Raw genomic sequence first — 15,989 nt, forward strand, 5'->3', positions numbered from 1 at the left:
ATTTGGGTTCAAATGTTCAATTGTCTTTTTTATTTGAGATTTGTTATATGTAGACAGTAGACACTTCACACTAGAGTACTAGACATGTAGTTAATTGTTTTATATTGTTTTTTGTTGTTAATAGATTATTAATTATTACCAGATTGTTGTTCATACTTGTTGTTAATTGTTATTATTGTTTTTGTTAACAGATTGTTGTTAACTAACAGATTGTTGTTAAATGTGTTTGTTATGTTGTTGATTGTTATTTATTAATTGTTAATAGATATGGAGAATTATTATAAAAGAAAAGAACCATCTTCTTCGACTCCTATTGATGTTGTTGATATGGAGAATCTTCCATCGGATCCGGTTGATAGACCAAGAATATCGCAATATAATCCTAATCAAAGGGACGAGATAAGAAGACAATATTGGCTTAGAGGACCTTGTCAACCGAAAGGTCATCCATTTCCTGCTACAAATGGTAGACGTTTTGTCAAAGGTTGGTTCGATAAATATAATTGGATAGAGTATAGTATGAAGGCGGATAGAGCATATTGTTTGTGTTGCTACTTATTTAGAGATCATATTGGCCACCAAGGTGGTAGTGAGGCATTTGTAACGGACGGGTTCAATAATTGGAAAAGACCGAGAGACTTAAAGAGCATGTTGGACATGTAAATGGTTTTCATAATAAAGCACTACAAAAGTGCGAATCTTTAAAGAAACCAAATGAATATATTGCCAACGCTTTTCATAAGCAAGATGAAAAATCAAAAAAAGAGAATCGAATGCGGTTGAGTGCTACGATTTCTGTTTGTAGGTATTGTTTGAAATGTGCACTACCATTCCGTGGTCATGATGAGTCGGAAACATCTATTTATAAGGGAAATTTCTTGAAATTGATGGACTTTATCTTATTTCACAATGAGGAACTCCGTAAGCTACCGAAAGCTCCGGGGAATAACAAATTGATTTCTTCTTATATTCAAAAGGATATTGTTAAGTGCTTTAAACAAGAAGTACTTGATTGTATCTTTAAAGATATTGGTGATGATGTGTTTGCGTTATTAGTTGACGAGTCTAGCGATGTATCTAAAAAGGAACAAATGGCTATTGTGTTACGATATGATAATGCACAAGGACTTGTTAAAGAGAGATTTGTGGGCCTTGTTCATGTAAAGGATACATCCTCTTTGTCTCTTAAATCTTCCATTGATTCTTTTTTTTCCAAACATAAAGTGAGCATGCAACAATTGAGAGGTCAAGGTTATGATGGAGCAAGCAACATGCGAGGCGAGTTCAATGGTTTAAAAGCAAAAATCTTGGAGGAAAATGAATCGGCATATTATGTGTAATTTGTGCGATCGAAAGAGAAGCTCTAGCCGAAGTTAAAGATGAAGATGTAATTGAGCGTTTTAATCATATGCGTTTACGTAGAGGAAAATACTAGTTTTTGGTACATTTTGTGCAGTTTTTTGTTACATTTGGTGAAAAAAAAATTGTAGCTTTTGTTGAATTTTTTTTTTACCCCCGGTGACTTGGAATCCTGGTTCCGCCACTGTTCATGAAACTATACGTAACAAATTAATCCCTAAAAACATTGAAATATTTGCTTGGAAATCACTTCGCAGACAGATTCCAACCCGAGTGGAGTTAGATAAAAGAATATATCGACCTCAACTCGGTGAGATGCCTAATGTACGATGATGATTTAGAGATGGCCGAACACGCTATCGTGTTTTGTAAATGCGCTATGGAAGTTTGGTCGCGGGTCTTCAATTGGTGGAAACTAAATAGCGTATCCACACTTTCCGTTCAAGAGATGTTTAGAGACGCTAGCCCATTTTCAAACATGAATGGAAAAGGTGCGATTTGACAAACGGTAAAATGGGTGAGCGGTTATTCCATATGGAAAAATCAAAATCATAAGGTATTCGGCAATAAATCTTCTCCTAGTTCGGTCATACTTGATGAGATACAGTGCAAAAGTTTCAAGTGAATTACAAAAAGTGTCGCTATCGTGTTGGGTAACCAACCCGGGCTCGTGTGATTTCTCAACACCACAAGAAGGGGTTGGCTAATATAATACGATTATAACTTCATGCTTTATTTCTATATGCTGTTATATAGCTAAAAGTTTTTGATTTGGTTGTATGTTTATGTTTATTTCGTTTTCTCCTTCCATGGCTTACATAAAGGATGTATTGTATATGTCTCGTTGTAAGTTGTTATAGTAATGCAATAAACTTGTTGCCTTTTAAAAAAAATGGCTTATTTATTTCTTCTTAGGTACATCATACATTTATTACTCCCAGAACAACAAGAACTAACTTGAAACAACATTATAACAAGAAATTTTACAAGTGATAGTAACTTTAGTATTTATTTAAATATAGGTATGACAAGGCGCCTGCTAGCCTTTGCATTGATACCGTGGTTAACCAATATTAGGAGTTCGAATGACCCTCCCGCGAGAGTTCACCCATACCCATACACGGTCGCACCTGAAATCTTCAGTAGTTGAAGTTCCGTCCAATAACACGATTGCATCGACCCGTCGATTCTGTCTCTCGATCGTAGCTGCTGCAGATTCTCCGGTTGCTCCTACCAGCTCTGGCCATGAACTCTTTCCTATATCCCATTAAAAACAAACACAAGTCATTTACTCAATCTTGAAACACAAATGTTTGTTCAAATATTAAAAACAGATAAACTGGTAGTTTTTTTCCTCTTCAGGCTACCCGGCGAAGGGAATATTCAGCTTAATCAGGTTATCCGTGATCGTTTCCGACCCTTTTCCCTAGCCATCCCAGTTAATTTAACTAATTTGAAGGTTAGTAACTGAATTTACCTTGACACACTGACATTCTTGGATGAGTATATTGAAGAATATAGAAAATTTATGGTATAAATAGATGCAAAGGCTAATTGAAGAGGTATAGAATGGGTTGTACAATATGCATCAAGGTTTGTACTTTCTCTTTTGCGTTGGCAATATCTCGAATTTTCAGTAGTTCCATTTGGGATGGCAATCTTTGAGCAGTTTCATTTTTCCATTTGGGTTGGCAAAAGTCAAACTACCACTTTTGCTGACTTTCTTAGTTGACTTTTTAAGTTGGACATTATCATAGTCATTTTAAGATTGAGTTGAACTGACCATTGATTAGGTAATTAATTACTGTATTAATTTCTAGTTTTACTACTAAATCTGGGGTGTAAACCAGTATAACAGATAACAGATATAACATATTTGAAACTTTACCTATGAAGACTTCAAATTTCTCGATGAAAAAAGAAAGGAATTTGCGTTGATTCATATTATATACACAAACGAGCATATCATTCAATTATGACCTAAGACCGATACTAAGATATGAAGAACACTGAACGAAAAAAGTATAGCCTATTTTTGAAAGAATATACAAATTAATGAAAAACGATCTTTTATATGTATAAACAGCTGCAACGGATCATGAACAATGTGAAGGCTTTTCGACTTCCACTTGATGAAAAAAGAAATGATCTTCGTGTTCGCATCAAGCATTATAAGCAAAAAGGCAATTCGATCCATGTCCACCTCAGCAGTCAGCATGCATCTAAAACATCAGTTAACACATCAATGTAAGAGTAAAAAATTGGATAATAATTTTGTTCCAAGATTGAATTTTTAGGCTAACAACTCTATATATATCATTAACAGATAAAAAATAATAATAAAAAAAAAATTGTGATAAAATATCAAGTATGAAGAGCTAATAGAAAAGCTCTGGTGTAATAATATAAATTCCTCATAAAAATCCTTATTAATAGTATGCATTACCATAACAATTGTTTTTCAAGAGAAATATATATTTTAGGCTTTTTACCCTTCAAAAGTTTATTTTAGAGCAAGAGTGTGCATACCCAATAGCAAAATGATTAATCATTAATCAGTAACAATAACCAACTTTATGCATAATGATAGATTTTTCTAACGACAGCCCTTAGGGCTGTGTTACTATGCTTAAAATACTTGTAAATTTTCAATAACCACCATCTGAAAGTCAACATAACCGCTAAGAACAATTTTTTTTAAAGCACCTTAACGACAGCCCTAAAAGCTGTTGTAGAAAAATCCTAATAATTATTTATTTTCGTACTGAACAAATAATTGTAAACAAATGGCACATACCTTAACATTGTTGATAATTGTAGCTTCAAGAGACCGCTTAACATCTTCGATCAACCTCCTCGAATCATGTAAATGATGTGCAATTTCTTGAACAAATTCTAATCCTCCTTTACTTTGTAGCGTATTACACGCACGTTCAAGAAAATCACAATCAGCTTCAAGCGTTTCGAGCCTCTCGTTAAGATCAAAAATATCATTGTCAAGTGTACCCACATCAACTTAATCATCTGTTAACAAACCGTTATCAGTTACATTACCATTCGAAAAATTGATCACACTTCCTCATTAAATCTGATAACGACTGTAAAATGTACTTCTTTTCTCCCTCAAGCCCTAAAATAAACGAAGAATTCACTTCAATGTGAAAATTGAGACAAATTGCTGTGATTTTTAAACTGTGATTTTTTTAAAGTATACACAGCTGCAATGGATTAGGAACATGGTGAAGGCTTTCAAATTTGGTTTCGGCTTCCTCTTGCTAAAAATAACAATTATATTCTTATGAAATTAGGTGTCCGGATCAAGCATCATAAGCATTATGGTGAAGAAGGAGAATCAGATTTTATAATACAAGAATTGTTCAAAATACTAGATTCTTATGGTATGAGTCAGAAGAGTTAATTTAGAAAATAATATGGTTCATAAAGATTAAATTTTTAAACTAACAAGAATCAAATTTGATATGGTTCCATATTTCGTGCGTGCATCATATAAGAAGAATGTGTAGCAGGTTGTTAAACAACCGGTGTATCATCTTCTAAATGCTCCGGTTCTTGATGATCCTTTAGTTTCTGCGCAAACCTACTCTAAAAGACTCCGTACAATATTTCCAAGTATTATGATTTCCTACGCACATTGAATGTGTCATTAACAGGCATTTCATCAACAGTTTATATGCACCCAAAACAGCTCGAGCACTTGAAACGATAGTCTAGTCGAACCTAAAAAATTAAATGCACCCAAAAACAGGTAACCTGGTTTGGACATTTACTCGAGCACTTGGAACGATAGTCTAGTCGAACCAAAAAAGATTAAATGCGCCGAAAAACAGGTAGCCTGGTTTGGACATTTCCTTGAACACTTGCAACGATAGACTAGTCAGACGCACTTGAACGATAGTCTATTCGAACCAAAAAAAATTAAATGCACCGAAAAACAGGTAGCCTGGTTTGGACATTTCCTTGAAAACTTGAGACGATAGACTAGTCGGACCACAAAAATTATTTGTCTGTCAGACAACCATGTAACCATGCCAGAACCCATCAGATGAGTTGGCAACGATCCTCTACCGAGCCATGGTCGAAACTCGAAACCATAGGCTATGTTAATCACGCTCTAGTTACATGGTCCTGATTCATCAACCAGACATGGGTTTCTGTCTAATTAGGAGTCAAGAATACAGAGGTACGAGCCTATAGAACAGATCCTGTTCAAGTAAGGTCGTGCTTGTTGTCATCTACGTGGCTATTATATAGAGCTGATTTTTTGTAAGTAGAACCGATGTGGGAGGCATGAAACATAACACTAATCTGACGTCTGTTTTTTAAGTCATTGCATCACATATCTGTTATTGTTTGCAAATACTAATTTTCATTATAAGATTAAAATAAAATATTGTATGAAAACGAACTTTATTATTTTATACTCGTGATTATTATTAACATTAGGTTTAAATACACCGTTTTATGAGTTAATTTTATCGTATAAGGACTTCTATTGGGTTAACTGTCTCACTTTTATTTGTTAAAAGTTTGTAATTGCAGCATTAGTCTTTGTTGTTTCTCATACAAACTTATAAAGCCGGCTTATAACAATCGCTAACCTTACAAGTTTTGCGCAAAAACTTGCGCATAGCGTGCAAACATAGTTTGAAAATAACACGAAAACACTCTAAATGTGGGTACTTCGAGTGTCCGATTTTTAAGATAAAAGATTTAGATCTATACGAATTCAATATCATTTAAGGTGATAACTGGAAACCGAGTGCAACGCACATATGCTTATTTATTTCTGCTTAGATACATCATACAATTATTATAACTAACTAGAGACAACAACATTATAACCAGAAATTATACAAGATGTAAATCACTTTATTATTTATTAAAAATAGGTAAGACGAGGCGCCTGCTAGCTTCTGCATTGATAACAAGGGTTAACCAATACTAGGAGTTCGAATGACCCTCCCGCGAGAGTTCACCCACACCCATACACGGTCGCAACTGAAATCTTCAGTTGTTGAAGTTCCGTCTAGTAACACGATTGCATCGACCCGTCGATTCTGTCTCTCGATCGTACCTGCTGCTGCTTCCCTAGTTGCTCCTACCAGCTCCGGCCATGAACTCTTTCCTATATCGCATAAAAAACAAACACAAGTCGTTTACTCAATCTTGAAACATGAATGTTCGTTCAAATATTAAAATTTGATAAACAGATTACGTTTTCCGTGTTCAGGCTATCCGTCGAAGGGCGGCCTAACCGGGTTATCCCGTGACTGTTTCCGACCATTTTCCCCGACCACCCCAGTTAAGTTAACAAGTTTGAAGGTTAGTAACTGAGTTTACCTTGACACACTGACATTCTTGGATGAGCATATTAAAGAATATGAAGAATCAAGGGTATAAATAGATGCAAAGGATAATAGAAGAGGTATAGTACGGGTTGTACAATATGCATCAAGGTTTGTACTTTCTCATTTTGGGTTGGCAGTATCTCAAATTTTTAATACTTCCATTTGGGATTGCAATCTTTGAACAGTTTCATTCTTCCATTTGGATTGGCAAAAAGTCAAAACTGCCACTTTTGCTGACTTTTTTAGTTGACTTCTAAAATTAGACATTATCATAGTCATTTTAAGATTGGGTTGAACTGTACATTGATTAGATAATTAGTTTCTGTATAACTTTCTAGTTTTACTACTAAATCTGTTGTGTAAACCAATATAACAGACATAACAGATAACATATTTGGAACTTAACTTATAAGACTACAAATTTCCCGACGAAAAAAGAAAGGAATTTGCGTTGATTCACATTATATGCACGAACGAGCATACCATTCAATTATGACCTAAGACCGATACTAAGATATGAAGAACACTGAACGAAAAAAGTATAGCCTATTTTTGAAAGAATATACAAATTACTGAAAAAACAATCTTTTATATATATAAACAGCTGCAACGGATCAAGAACAATGTGAAGGCTTTTCGACTTCCTATTGATGAAAAAAGCAATGATCTTTTAATGAATCAACAAGTTGTTCGCATCAAGCATCATAAGTTCTACAGCGGAAGCATAATATATTAGTACCTGAGACAAAACATGCTTAAAAGTGTCAATCAAAAGGTTGGTGAGTTCATAGGTTTATCATAAACAATGATTTTGATAATAATGAGAGATCACAAGATTTAGTTTAAAGTTGATTGATATAGAAATATCAATCTAAAAGTGTTGCTGCAGTTTATAATATCGCTACTAAACAAAATTTACCCTGTGACACCTTGTACTGTCGGTGTCGTGAAATCATTATTATGTAACCAAAGACCAGCGGTCAAATGGTTAGAGACGTTACTCTCAATAGGCCTACTCACAATAATTAAGTTTGCATTTAAACGTAGCAATTAACGATATTACGGTAGGGATTTAGCATGAATCAAAGCATGACAGCATAGTTAACAATTTAGTACTTGTGTCTAAGCGTAAAACAATTATAAAGCAAGCACGTGTCTCACCCCAAAAGTTATAAAACAGTTATAAAATAGTAAAAATGGGGCTATGAAGTTCACCTTAAATAGCAGTTGTAGATAATCCACAAAGAAAAGAAATGACGGAAGCAAGTAACGGAGATCTCAACCTAGAGATATAACGTTTAGTCAGTTATGTTCTAACAGACAAAAAGTATGTTTATTAATATAAGGATTATATTAATAGTGACAATTCATAGTAAGAGTTTCTACTTTTGAAAAGTTTCAATTTAAAGCAGGTTTATAGTTTTAGAAATTTTGGGTTATAATCCTCCACATTAAGACGTTGTACAACTTTGTCCAAACTTCGTTGCTATTAAGTAAGTCTGGATGACTAGATGTAACCGGGGGTCAGGAACTTTCAGTTGGACTATAAGTCTACAACCTTTCGTTTAATCCAAAACCTTATTCCCATTATGGCAACCTAGACATCATCCACTTTACTGTAAATAGCGGTGAGTTCGTATAAGTCATACGTTATCTTTTGATCATAAACTTCACCCATTATGTGCGTATAGAAATACGACATGTTTATGTATTAATAATATGATATTAATAAGTTTATTGTTATCGTATTAATAATTCGATTATCTTTATTATTTATTTAAGTGTATATAAGTTTAGGTTTATTATTATATATATTATTGTATTTTATGAATTAATAAAGTATATGTATGTATAATAGGGAAAGGAATTAATTAGTTATTATAAGTATTATTTTGATGTTTTATAATAATAGTAACAATATAATATTAATGTATTTATATGTATTTAATTAGTTTAGCCGAATTATATACATATACGATTTAATTTGTTGATTAATTCCATTAGTCACCTAAAAAATTATGTTCATAATTTTTATAACTCTAGTTAGGCATATGAATCAGTAGAAACATTTACAAAAATAAATTTTTCAAGTTTTTATATTTATTTTCATTTTTCTTTGCATATATTCTCGGTTTATATTAATCAAATTTAATTAGGTAATAAATATTAAATCGACCTAAATAAATAATTTTATATTTTTTACAGGTTCTATATTCTGTAAAAATGATATAAAAATTATTAAATCAAATTTTATATCAAAATATTATTTCTTTAATGTTTTCTAATTATTTAATTATTGTAATCGACCTATAATTAAATAAATAGGAAAAATAATTTAAAATTAATTTTTATATTTTTTTAAAGTATCTAGTGATGCTACTAATCATATAAAAATTTTATAAAAATAGATTTAATACACGTTTGTATTTATTTTGTATTTTCTTTATTATTTCTCTCGGTTTAGAATAATACAAAAGTAAATTCTATTTAAATACTAATTGACCCATTTATTTAATTTTTATAAGTTTTGCTTGTTTATAAAAGTATAGTAATCTCAAAAAAAAAATTATAATTATTTTTATTACTGATTAATATTTTATTACAAATTTTTCATAGTTTTCGTGTTTAATTAATAAGTAATTCGTAATTAAATATAAATAATATTCCAAAAATTCTAAAAATCATTTTCACATGTTCCTTAATAGTTCCAACTAATATTTATACAATTATTACTGATCTTAATATTTTATATCATTTATATCTATTTTATATATATATATATATATATATATATATATATATATATATATATATATATATATATATATATATATATATATATATATATATATATATATAGCGGTTTTCAATAAAATATAGAATATATATATATAAAATAGTAAATAAATTTTGATTTCAATTCTAATATTCTTTTTATGTTAATTTAAAGTTATGAAAATATTTTTTCCAGTTTTTAAGTACATATACTAATTTTTATTGATTTATAGTATATATATACTAACCGAAACAAAAATAAAAATAAATATATAGCACAATATATAAATTAATATTTCGAATTTAATAACTTATATGTGATTAATAGAATCTGTAAAAATTATTTTTACTAAATTTAATGATTTATAACTATTTAATCCGATTTATATATTATTTTATGTAAACCGAAAGAAAAAAAATGAAATAAAAAGAAGGAAAGAAAGTACCTCAAATTTCTTCAAAATTTTGAGAGAAAGATTTAGGGGTTGTGTGAAAAATATATGAGTTTTAGGTTAGTATTTATAGGTAAAAATGGTAGGTGAAAAAGAAAAAAAAATAATAAAATAAAAATTTCAAGAATGCCAATTTTGACAAAAATGAAAAAAATGTGGAAAATGTTTTTGATAAGATTGTTTTTGAAAAAAAATAAGAAAAGTATTAGTCAAATTTCATGGGCTTGAATTGTATAAAAAAATCTTATTTTTTTTAGCTACAAATATAAATATAAATACTAATTAAAATAACTTATCATTTAATTAATAATTATGTTACATGTAGTTTTATATAAATAGTACTCATTAACATTAATATTAACTAAAGTTATTTTACATAATATATATAAACTTTAGTTAACAAAACGTGTCGACTAAAAATAAATATTTAATCAACGTCGAATTTAATTATATATTACGTATGGATAACAACCCTATAGTCAAATTAGTCCATTCAGGTATGGAAATATGAGGGTTGTTATAGTACCTACCCGTTAAAAGAAATTTCGTCCCGAAATTTAGTTGTTGCCATTAATCGGTGTTGTTCGTACATAGACGAGGATATTTACGTTTTATTTGGTTTTCACGTTCCCAGGTATGCTCGGGGCCTTGCGTGAATTCCAACGGATAGAATATTGTTCTGTTTCAAGAATTAAAATCATACAAACCATAATTTCTACAAGTTCTTCTACGAAGTGCATTTTATTATTAATGCGGAGATCATTCAAAATGATGATGTTATACAAGTCATTTCAGTAAATTGGATATATAAAATGTGTTATGAATAATATCGAGCTCATTTAAACCTTGAGCGTTTATGCCACCACGCTAGGGTAGACAAAATAGAGAGGAGTTCATGAAAATCATAGTCGTGAAATTTGATAGAGATCGTCATTGTTTACAACAAAAATGATGAATATGAGTTGAAAAATAGCGTTTTATCGCCTTTGAATAATATGGATAAAATGATTTGATTATAGGAAGAGTATAAACGAAGCTATCGTAAAAGTTTAAAATAAGGAAATATCTGTTTTCCTTAACTTTTAACATAATTAAAGTTGATTTCCGGAATTCAAGGGATTTAAAGAAAATCTTTATAATCTGTATAAGATTTGATTCTCCGGTAATTAAGAAAATTAAAATTGCCTTAATTGTTGTGTCTGGAATTTTGCTATAAATTAGCTTCTTCCGTCTCATTATCTTCACCACTTCTATACTTTCTTCCTCAATTCATACTTTCAAAAGATTTGTTAATATGCTCAATCCCGTATTGATTATTGTTATTATATCGACCATATATACAGTCATTCTTCTTTTTCATTTACCACCAGAGGAATTTGTTTTCTTCTACTATTCCCTTGAGGTTATAATGTTTTTAATTCTCCCGTGTCTTTACGTTGCAATACGCATTGATATACACGGTTTGTAATTTTCATGTTGTTATCGGTCTTTATATTTTCCCTTATATGTCGGAGCTCCGTGCTTTTATTTTTCCTTCCCGACTTCAAGTCAAGCGAATAATGGTCCAGAATTTGTAGGTATGAAGTTTCGAATGAACCTAATGTTCTAAGCGTAATATCATGATTTTATTTGGTAAATTACCAGAATTACTGAGGATAGAACTATCAAGAATATATGTTCTTGATATGTTCAGAGATTAAGTAGAATGTAAGAGTCGTGTAACATGGCAAATGATGACTATAAAGTCTATGAATCATCATCTTCCATTAAAAATTTAGCATGACTTAGTGTAATATAATCACGTTGGCCTGACGTCATTATATTATACTAACTCATGCTTCAATTTCCAACATTTCTTCAAAACATTTATAATTTAAACTTGAATTTTACTGAATATAGAAACTAAAATAGTTTCCTTTATAAAGATATCGCAAAGAGATACTTAATTGTGGACAAGAATCGTTATGAAAATATCTTCAGAAATATAGAGGATATTTATAACGACATTTTGGAATTTCTAAGTTCGAAGGTTGATGAAGAAAAATTTTCCGCAAGCTTTTAACATAACTTCGGAGCAAGATATTCTCTAAAGATTTCATCGAATCCAGAATTACCTGGATTCTTTGAATATAGGGTTTGGTCCTTGTATTTGTATTTGGTCTCCTCCATGGTTAGCTCAATCTGTTTTTCAGTTCCAAATTTTCTTTTGAGCTTTTCCAACGTACCATTCTTTATTATCAAACTTTTAGCCATTGAGACCATCTACAATTTTGCTGTTTCCTCTGCATTTAATGCAGCCATATTTGATTCATCGGTTATCAATCCGAGATGGTTTCAAGAAATTTCGTTTTTAGATGATTAAACGCTGATTGTAATCGTCAACGGATCTAATGGTTGATGAATAGGCGTTGTTGATTTCAAAAGTAATGAACGATAATTTCGGTGGTTTGATGTGATAATTCATCATAGAATACGAATGAATATAATTCATGAATGTAGTGATCTTTAGGAAGATTACACTTGCTAAAGCTTTACTTGGATTCCGATATGTCCAAATAAGAATAGGTAATTAAATTTGTATGAAAATGGTTGTTCTTTAGTGAACGGATACATATGTGGATGTAAGTAGTATAGTTACTAATTATTGAATCAGAATTTGAAGAATGTACAATGTAAGATATTAATGTGAGATATAAATATTTCTCGGGTTTTACCTACCCTTTAAAATATTTTCACAATTAACAGTTTGTACAAAAGGATTTTTAATTACAATCTTTATGAAGATATACGTTTATATATGTATTCTTCACGTATAATATAGATTTAATGAGTTAATATACTATTAAACTCATTTGATTTGCGGTTGAAGCGAGAATAAATAATCTTCAAAACTTGAGAGATTACATAATCATCGCAGAATCTTTCTTTAATGAAGTTATGAATCAATACTCCATCGTTCATTGTTATTGATATACCTCGGTATATGATGTTGATGCTCATGGAATTCTTGTGAAATTCACAAGGCACGAATGATGTTTTCTAAAGAGTTTTGAGTACATCGAAAATGAAAGTGTAAAACCAAACATGTATTTGAATAATACACTTAGTTTATTATGAAATGGAGTTTATTGTGATGAAGCAGTGATTAACGATTGTTAAGTCATTAACGAGGGATGTACATCATAGCATATTAGTGATATGAATTAACCAAGTAGTACATACTAGTTAAGATTCACACGTAATAGCTTAATACGAAAAGATTTATTATTGTTCCAAACCATATATATATATATATATATGTATATATATATATGTATATATATATATATATTTATATATATATATATATATATATTTATATATATATATATATATAAAGTATACATATATAATTTTCAGGAAGAATGAGTCAATACATCTTAACTCATTATTACTAATATTCCTTAGTATCTATAGGGCGCATGATGTTGATATCAGAGGTACAAATTATGGTGTTTGTTGTTGGTGAAGCTGATGCTGTTGGTGGTGATGCTGTTGGTACTGGTGGTGATGCTGGTTATGCTGCTGGTGCTGCTGCTGCTCGTAGGTTTCGCACCATATTCTCCAGAGCCACCACTCGAGCGCGAAGCTCATTGACTTCTTCTATTATTCCGGGGTGATTGGCGGTTCGGACAAGTGGATGAATAAGATCTAGAATTTTAGATATTATATATTCGTGACTGGATACCCTGGAAATGAGGGTGAAAATAGTGTTCCGAATGGGTTCGCCGGTAAGTGCTTCAGGTTCTTCACCAAGAGGTGAATTCGGTTGGTGGAAGGGATCACCTTCTTCTTGTCTCCATTGATTAAGTTTACTACGAACCCATCCCCAATTCATCCAAAGTAGATGATGACTAATTGGTTGGTTCATTCCGGTTACGCTGCCATTGGAGCTCGAGGAGTTCGAGGAATCAAGTGAGAAATCCATATTATCTGATCAGAATAAGGGTTTTTGTTATGAGATGAGTGTTGAATATTGAATGATATATTTGTCTTCTTGGTATACGTATATATAGCAAAAAGATTTCCGTAATTTACAGAGGAAATTTAGGAAAAGTGTTAGACAAAGTTTATTAAGATAGATATGATAAGATATAATAAGATATGATGTGTCTATAATCCAATAATAGCAGTATGACGTGTCGAGATCATAAAATAATAAGTATGTAATCTGATAATCTTTCGATTAAAGACTTTCAATTCGTAATGGCCTATTCAGGTCTAGGGGCTTGAGCTATAGGATCCTTTAAATCGGTAATCCAAACCCTTCCATTCTAGAGTTTCGTAGACGCCATCCGTCAAGAAAATTCAATAATGAGAAATAAAAGGTATACAAGTAATGAATATGAGTAGTGATGACATTATAATGTCTTTGAGATTCTCGATAAATCAATGACATTTTTCGGTTCGCAAACTAATGCATAAAGGCATAAAGCATATAGGTACGTGATATAACAGGGAGTTATATACGTTTGAGTATGAATAGTAACAAATATAGGAGTTTCAAAAATTCATGGATAATATTTCATGTAATACATATGTAATACACAAAACCATGATAAATGACATAGGAATGTCGAGAACGGTGTCGCATTTAAATGTGGTGGCGGAATTGAATATTACTTAGGAGAATGAGCGGAGTTCTTATATTGGCTCGGCATTCTAAGATAAGTAAAGTTTCTAAAGTATAGTAGCATTTAACAGTTAAAGGCAACAATTAAAGGCACTATAGTCAAAGGAAGTTGTAGTCCTACATTGCTAAGGTACCTAATTGTATAAGGCACACATAAAATGCAATCCTGGTTCTCTACAATAACCTGCTCTGATACCAATCTGTAACACCCAGTCAAAATTGACATTGACGCAAATGTTAACTCTGGTCCCAGTGCATGGCTTGACTTCTAAGTACATCAAAGTTCTACAGCGGAAGCATAATATATAAGTACGTGAGACAAAACATGCTTAAAAGTGTCAACCAAAAGGTTGGTGAGTTCATAAGTTTATCATAAACAATGATTTTGATAATAATGATAGATCACAAGATTTAGTTTAAAGTTGATTGATATAGAAATATCAATCTAAAAGTGTTGCTGCAGTTTGTAATATCGCTACTAAACAAAATTTACCCTGTGACACCTTGTACTGTCAGTGTCGTGAAATCATTATTATGTAACCAAAGACCAGCGGTCAAATGGTTAGAGACGTTACTCTCAATAGGCCTACTCACAATAATTAAGTTTGTGTTTAAACGTAGCAATTAATGATATTACGGTAGGGATTTAGCATGAATCAAAGCATGACAGCATAGTTAACAATTTAGTACTTATGTCTAAGCGTAAAACAATTATAAAGCAAGCATGTGTCTCACCCCAAAAGTTATAAAACAGTTATGAAATAGTAAAAACGGGGCTATGAAGTTCACCTTAAATAGCAGTTGTAGATAATCCACAAAGAAAAGAAATGACGGAAGTAAGTAACGGAGATCTCAACCTATAGATATAACGTTTAGTCAGTTATGTTCTAACAGACAAAAAGTATATTTATTAATATAAGGATTATATTAATAGTGACAATTCATAGTAAGAGTTTCTACTTTTGAAAAGTTTCAATTTAAAGCAGGTTTATAGTTTTAGAAATTTTGGGTTATAATCCTCCACATTAAGACGTTGTACAACTTTGTCCAAACTTCGTTGCTATTAAGTAAGTCTGGATGACTAGATGTAACCAGGGGTCAGGAACTTTCAGTTGGACTATAAGTCTACAACCTTTCGTTTAATCCAAAACCTTATTCCCATTATGGCAACCTAGACATCATCCACTTTACTGTAAATAGCGGTGAGTTCGTATAAGTCATACGTTATCTTTTGATCATAAACTTCACCCATTATGTGCGTATAGAAATACGACATGTTTATGTATTAATAATATGATATTAATAAGTTTATTGTTATCGTATTAATAATTCGATTATCTTTATTATTTATTTAAGTGTATA

General features: G+C 31.2%; 2 protein-coding genes and 1 non-coding gene across 4 annotated transcripts; 1 reads left to right on the top strand and 2 right to left on the bottom strand.

The window, feature by feature from the left end:
- The first annotated feature begins 773 nt into the window (after window positions 1-773).
- Window positions 774-1,340, top strand: LOC139874624 (uncharacterized). Its single transcript, XM_071862028.1, has one exon. It carries the CDS (start codon window positions 774-776, stop codon window positions 1,338-1,340), a length of 567 nt encoding a protein of 188 aa, XP_071718129.1.
- Window positions 1,341-2,360: 1,020 nt separating this feature from the next.
- Window positions 2,361-2,968, bottom strand: LOC139877532 (glu S.griseus protease inhibitor-like). 2 transcript variants are annotated; one of them, XM_071864969.1, is made up of 2 exons: window positions 2,837-2,968; window positions 2,361-2,616 (listed from the first exon to the last, which is right to left on the bottom strand). In XM_071864969.1, the coding sequence occupies exons 1-2, from the start codon at window positions 2,850-2,852 to the stop codon at window positions 2,423-2,425; spliced, it is 210 nt and encodes a 69-aa protein (XP_071721070.1). In that variant the 5' UTR covers window positions 2,853-2,968; the 3' UTR covers window positions 2,361-2,422. The 2 variants fall into 2 exon arrangements, 1 of the variants encoding a protein (XP_071721070.1); XR_011768644.1 differs by having other exon boundaries at window positions 2,540-2,616; window positions 2,727-2,851.
- Window positions 2,969-5,381: 2,413 nt separating this feature from the next.
- On the bottom strand, window positions 5,382-5,600 carry LOC139879323 (small nucleolar RNA U3). The gene has a single exon (XR_011770169.1). It is a non-coding gene; the product is annotated as a small nucleolar RNA U3 (small nucleolar RNA).
- Between the last annotated feature and the right edge of the window lie 10,389 nt (window positions 5,601-15,989).

The sequence above is a fragment of the Rutidosis leptorrhynchoides genome, chromosome 11 (assembly GCF_046630445.1).
Source record: "Rutidosis leptorrhynchoides isolate AG116_Rl617_1_P2 chromosome 11, CSIRO_AGI_Rlap_v1, whole genome shotgun sequence".
NCBI classification, from domain to species: Eukaryota; Viridiplantae; Streptophyta; class Magnoliopsida; order Asterales; family Asteraceae; genus Rutidosis; species Rutidosis leptorrhynchoides.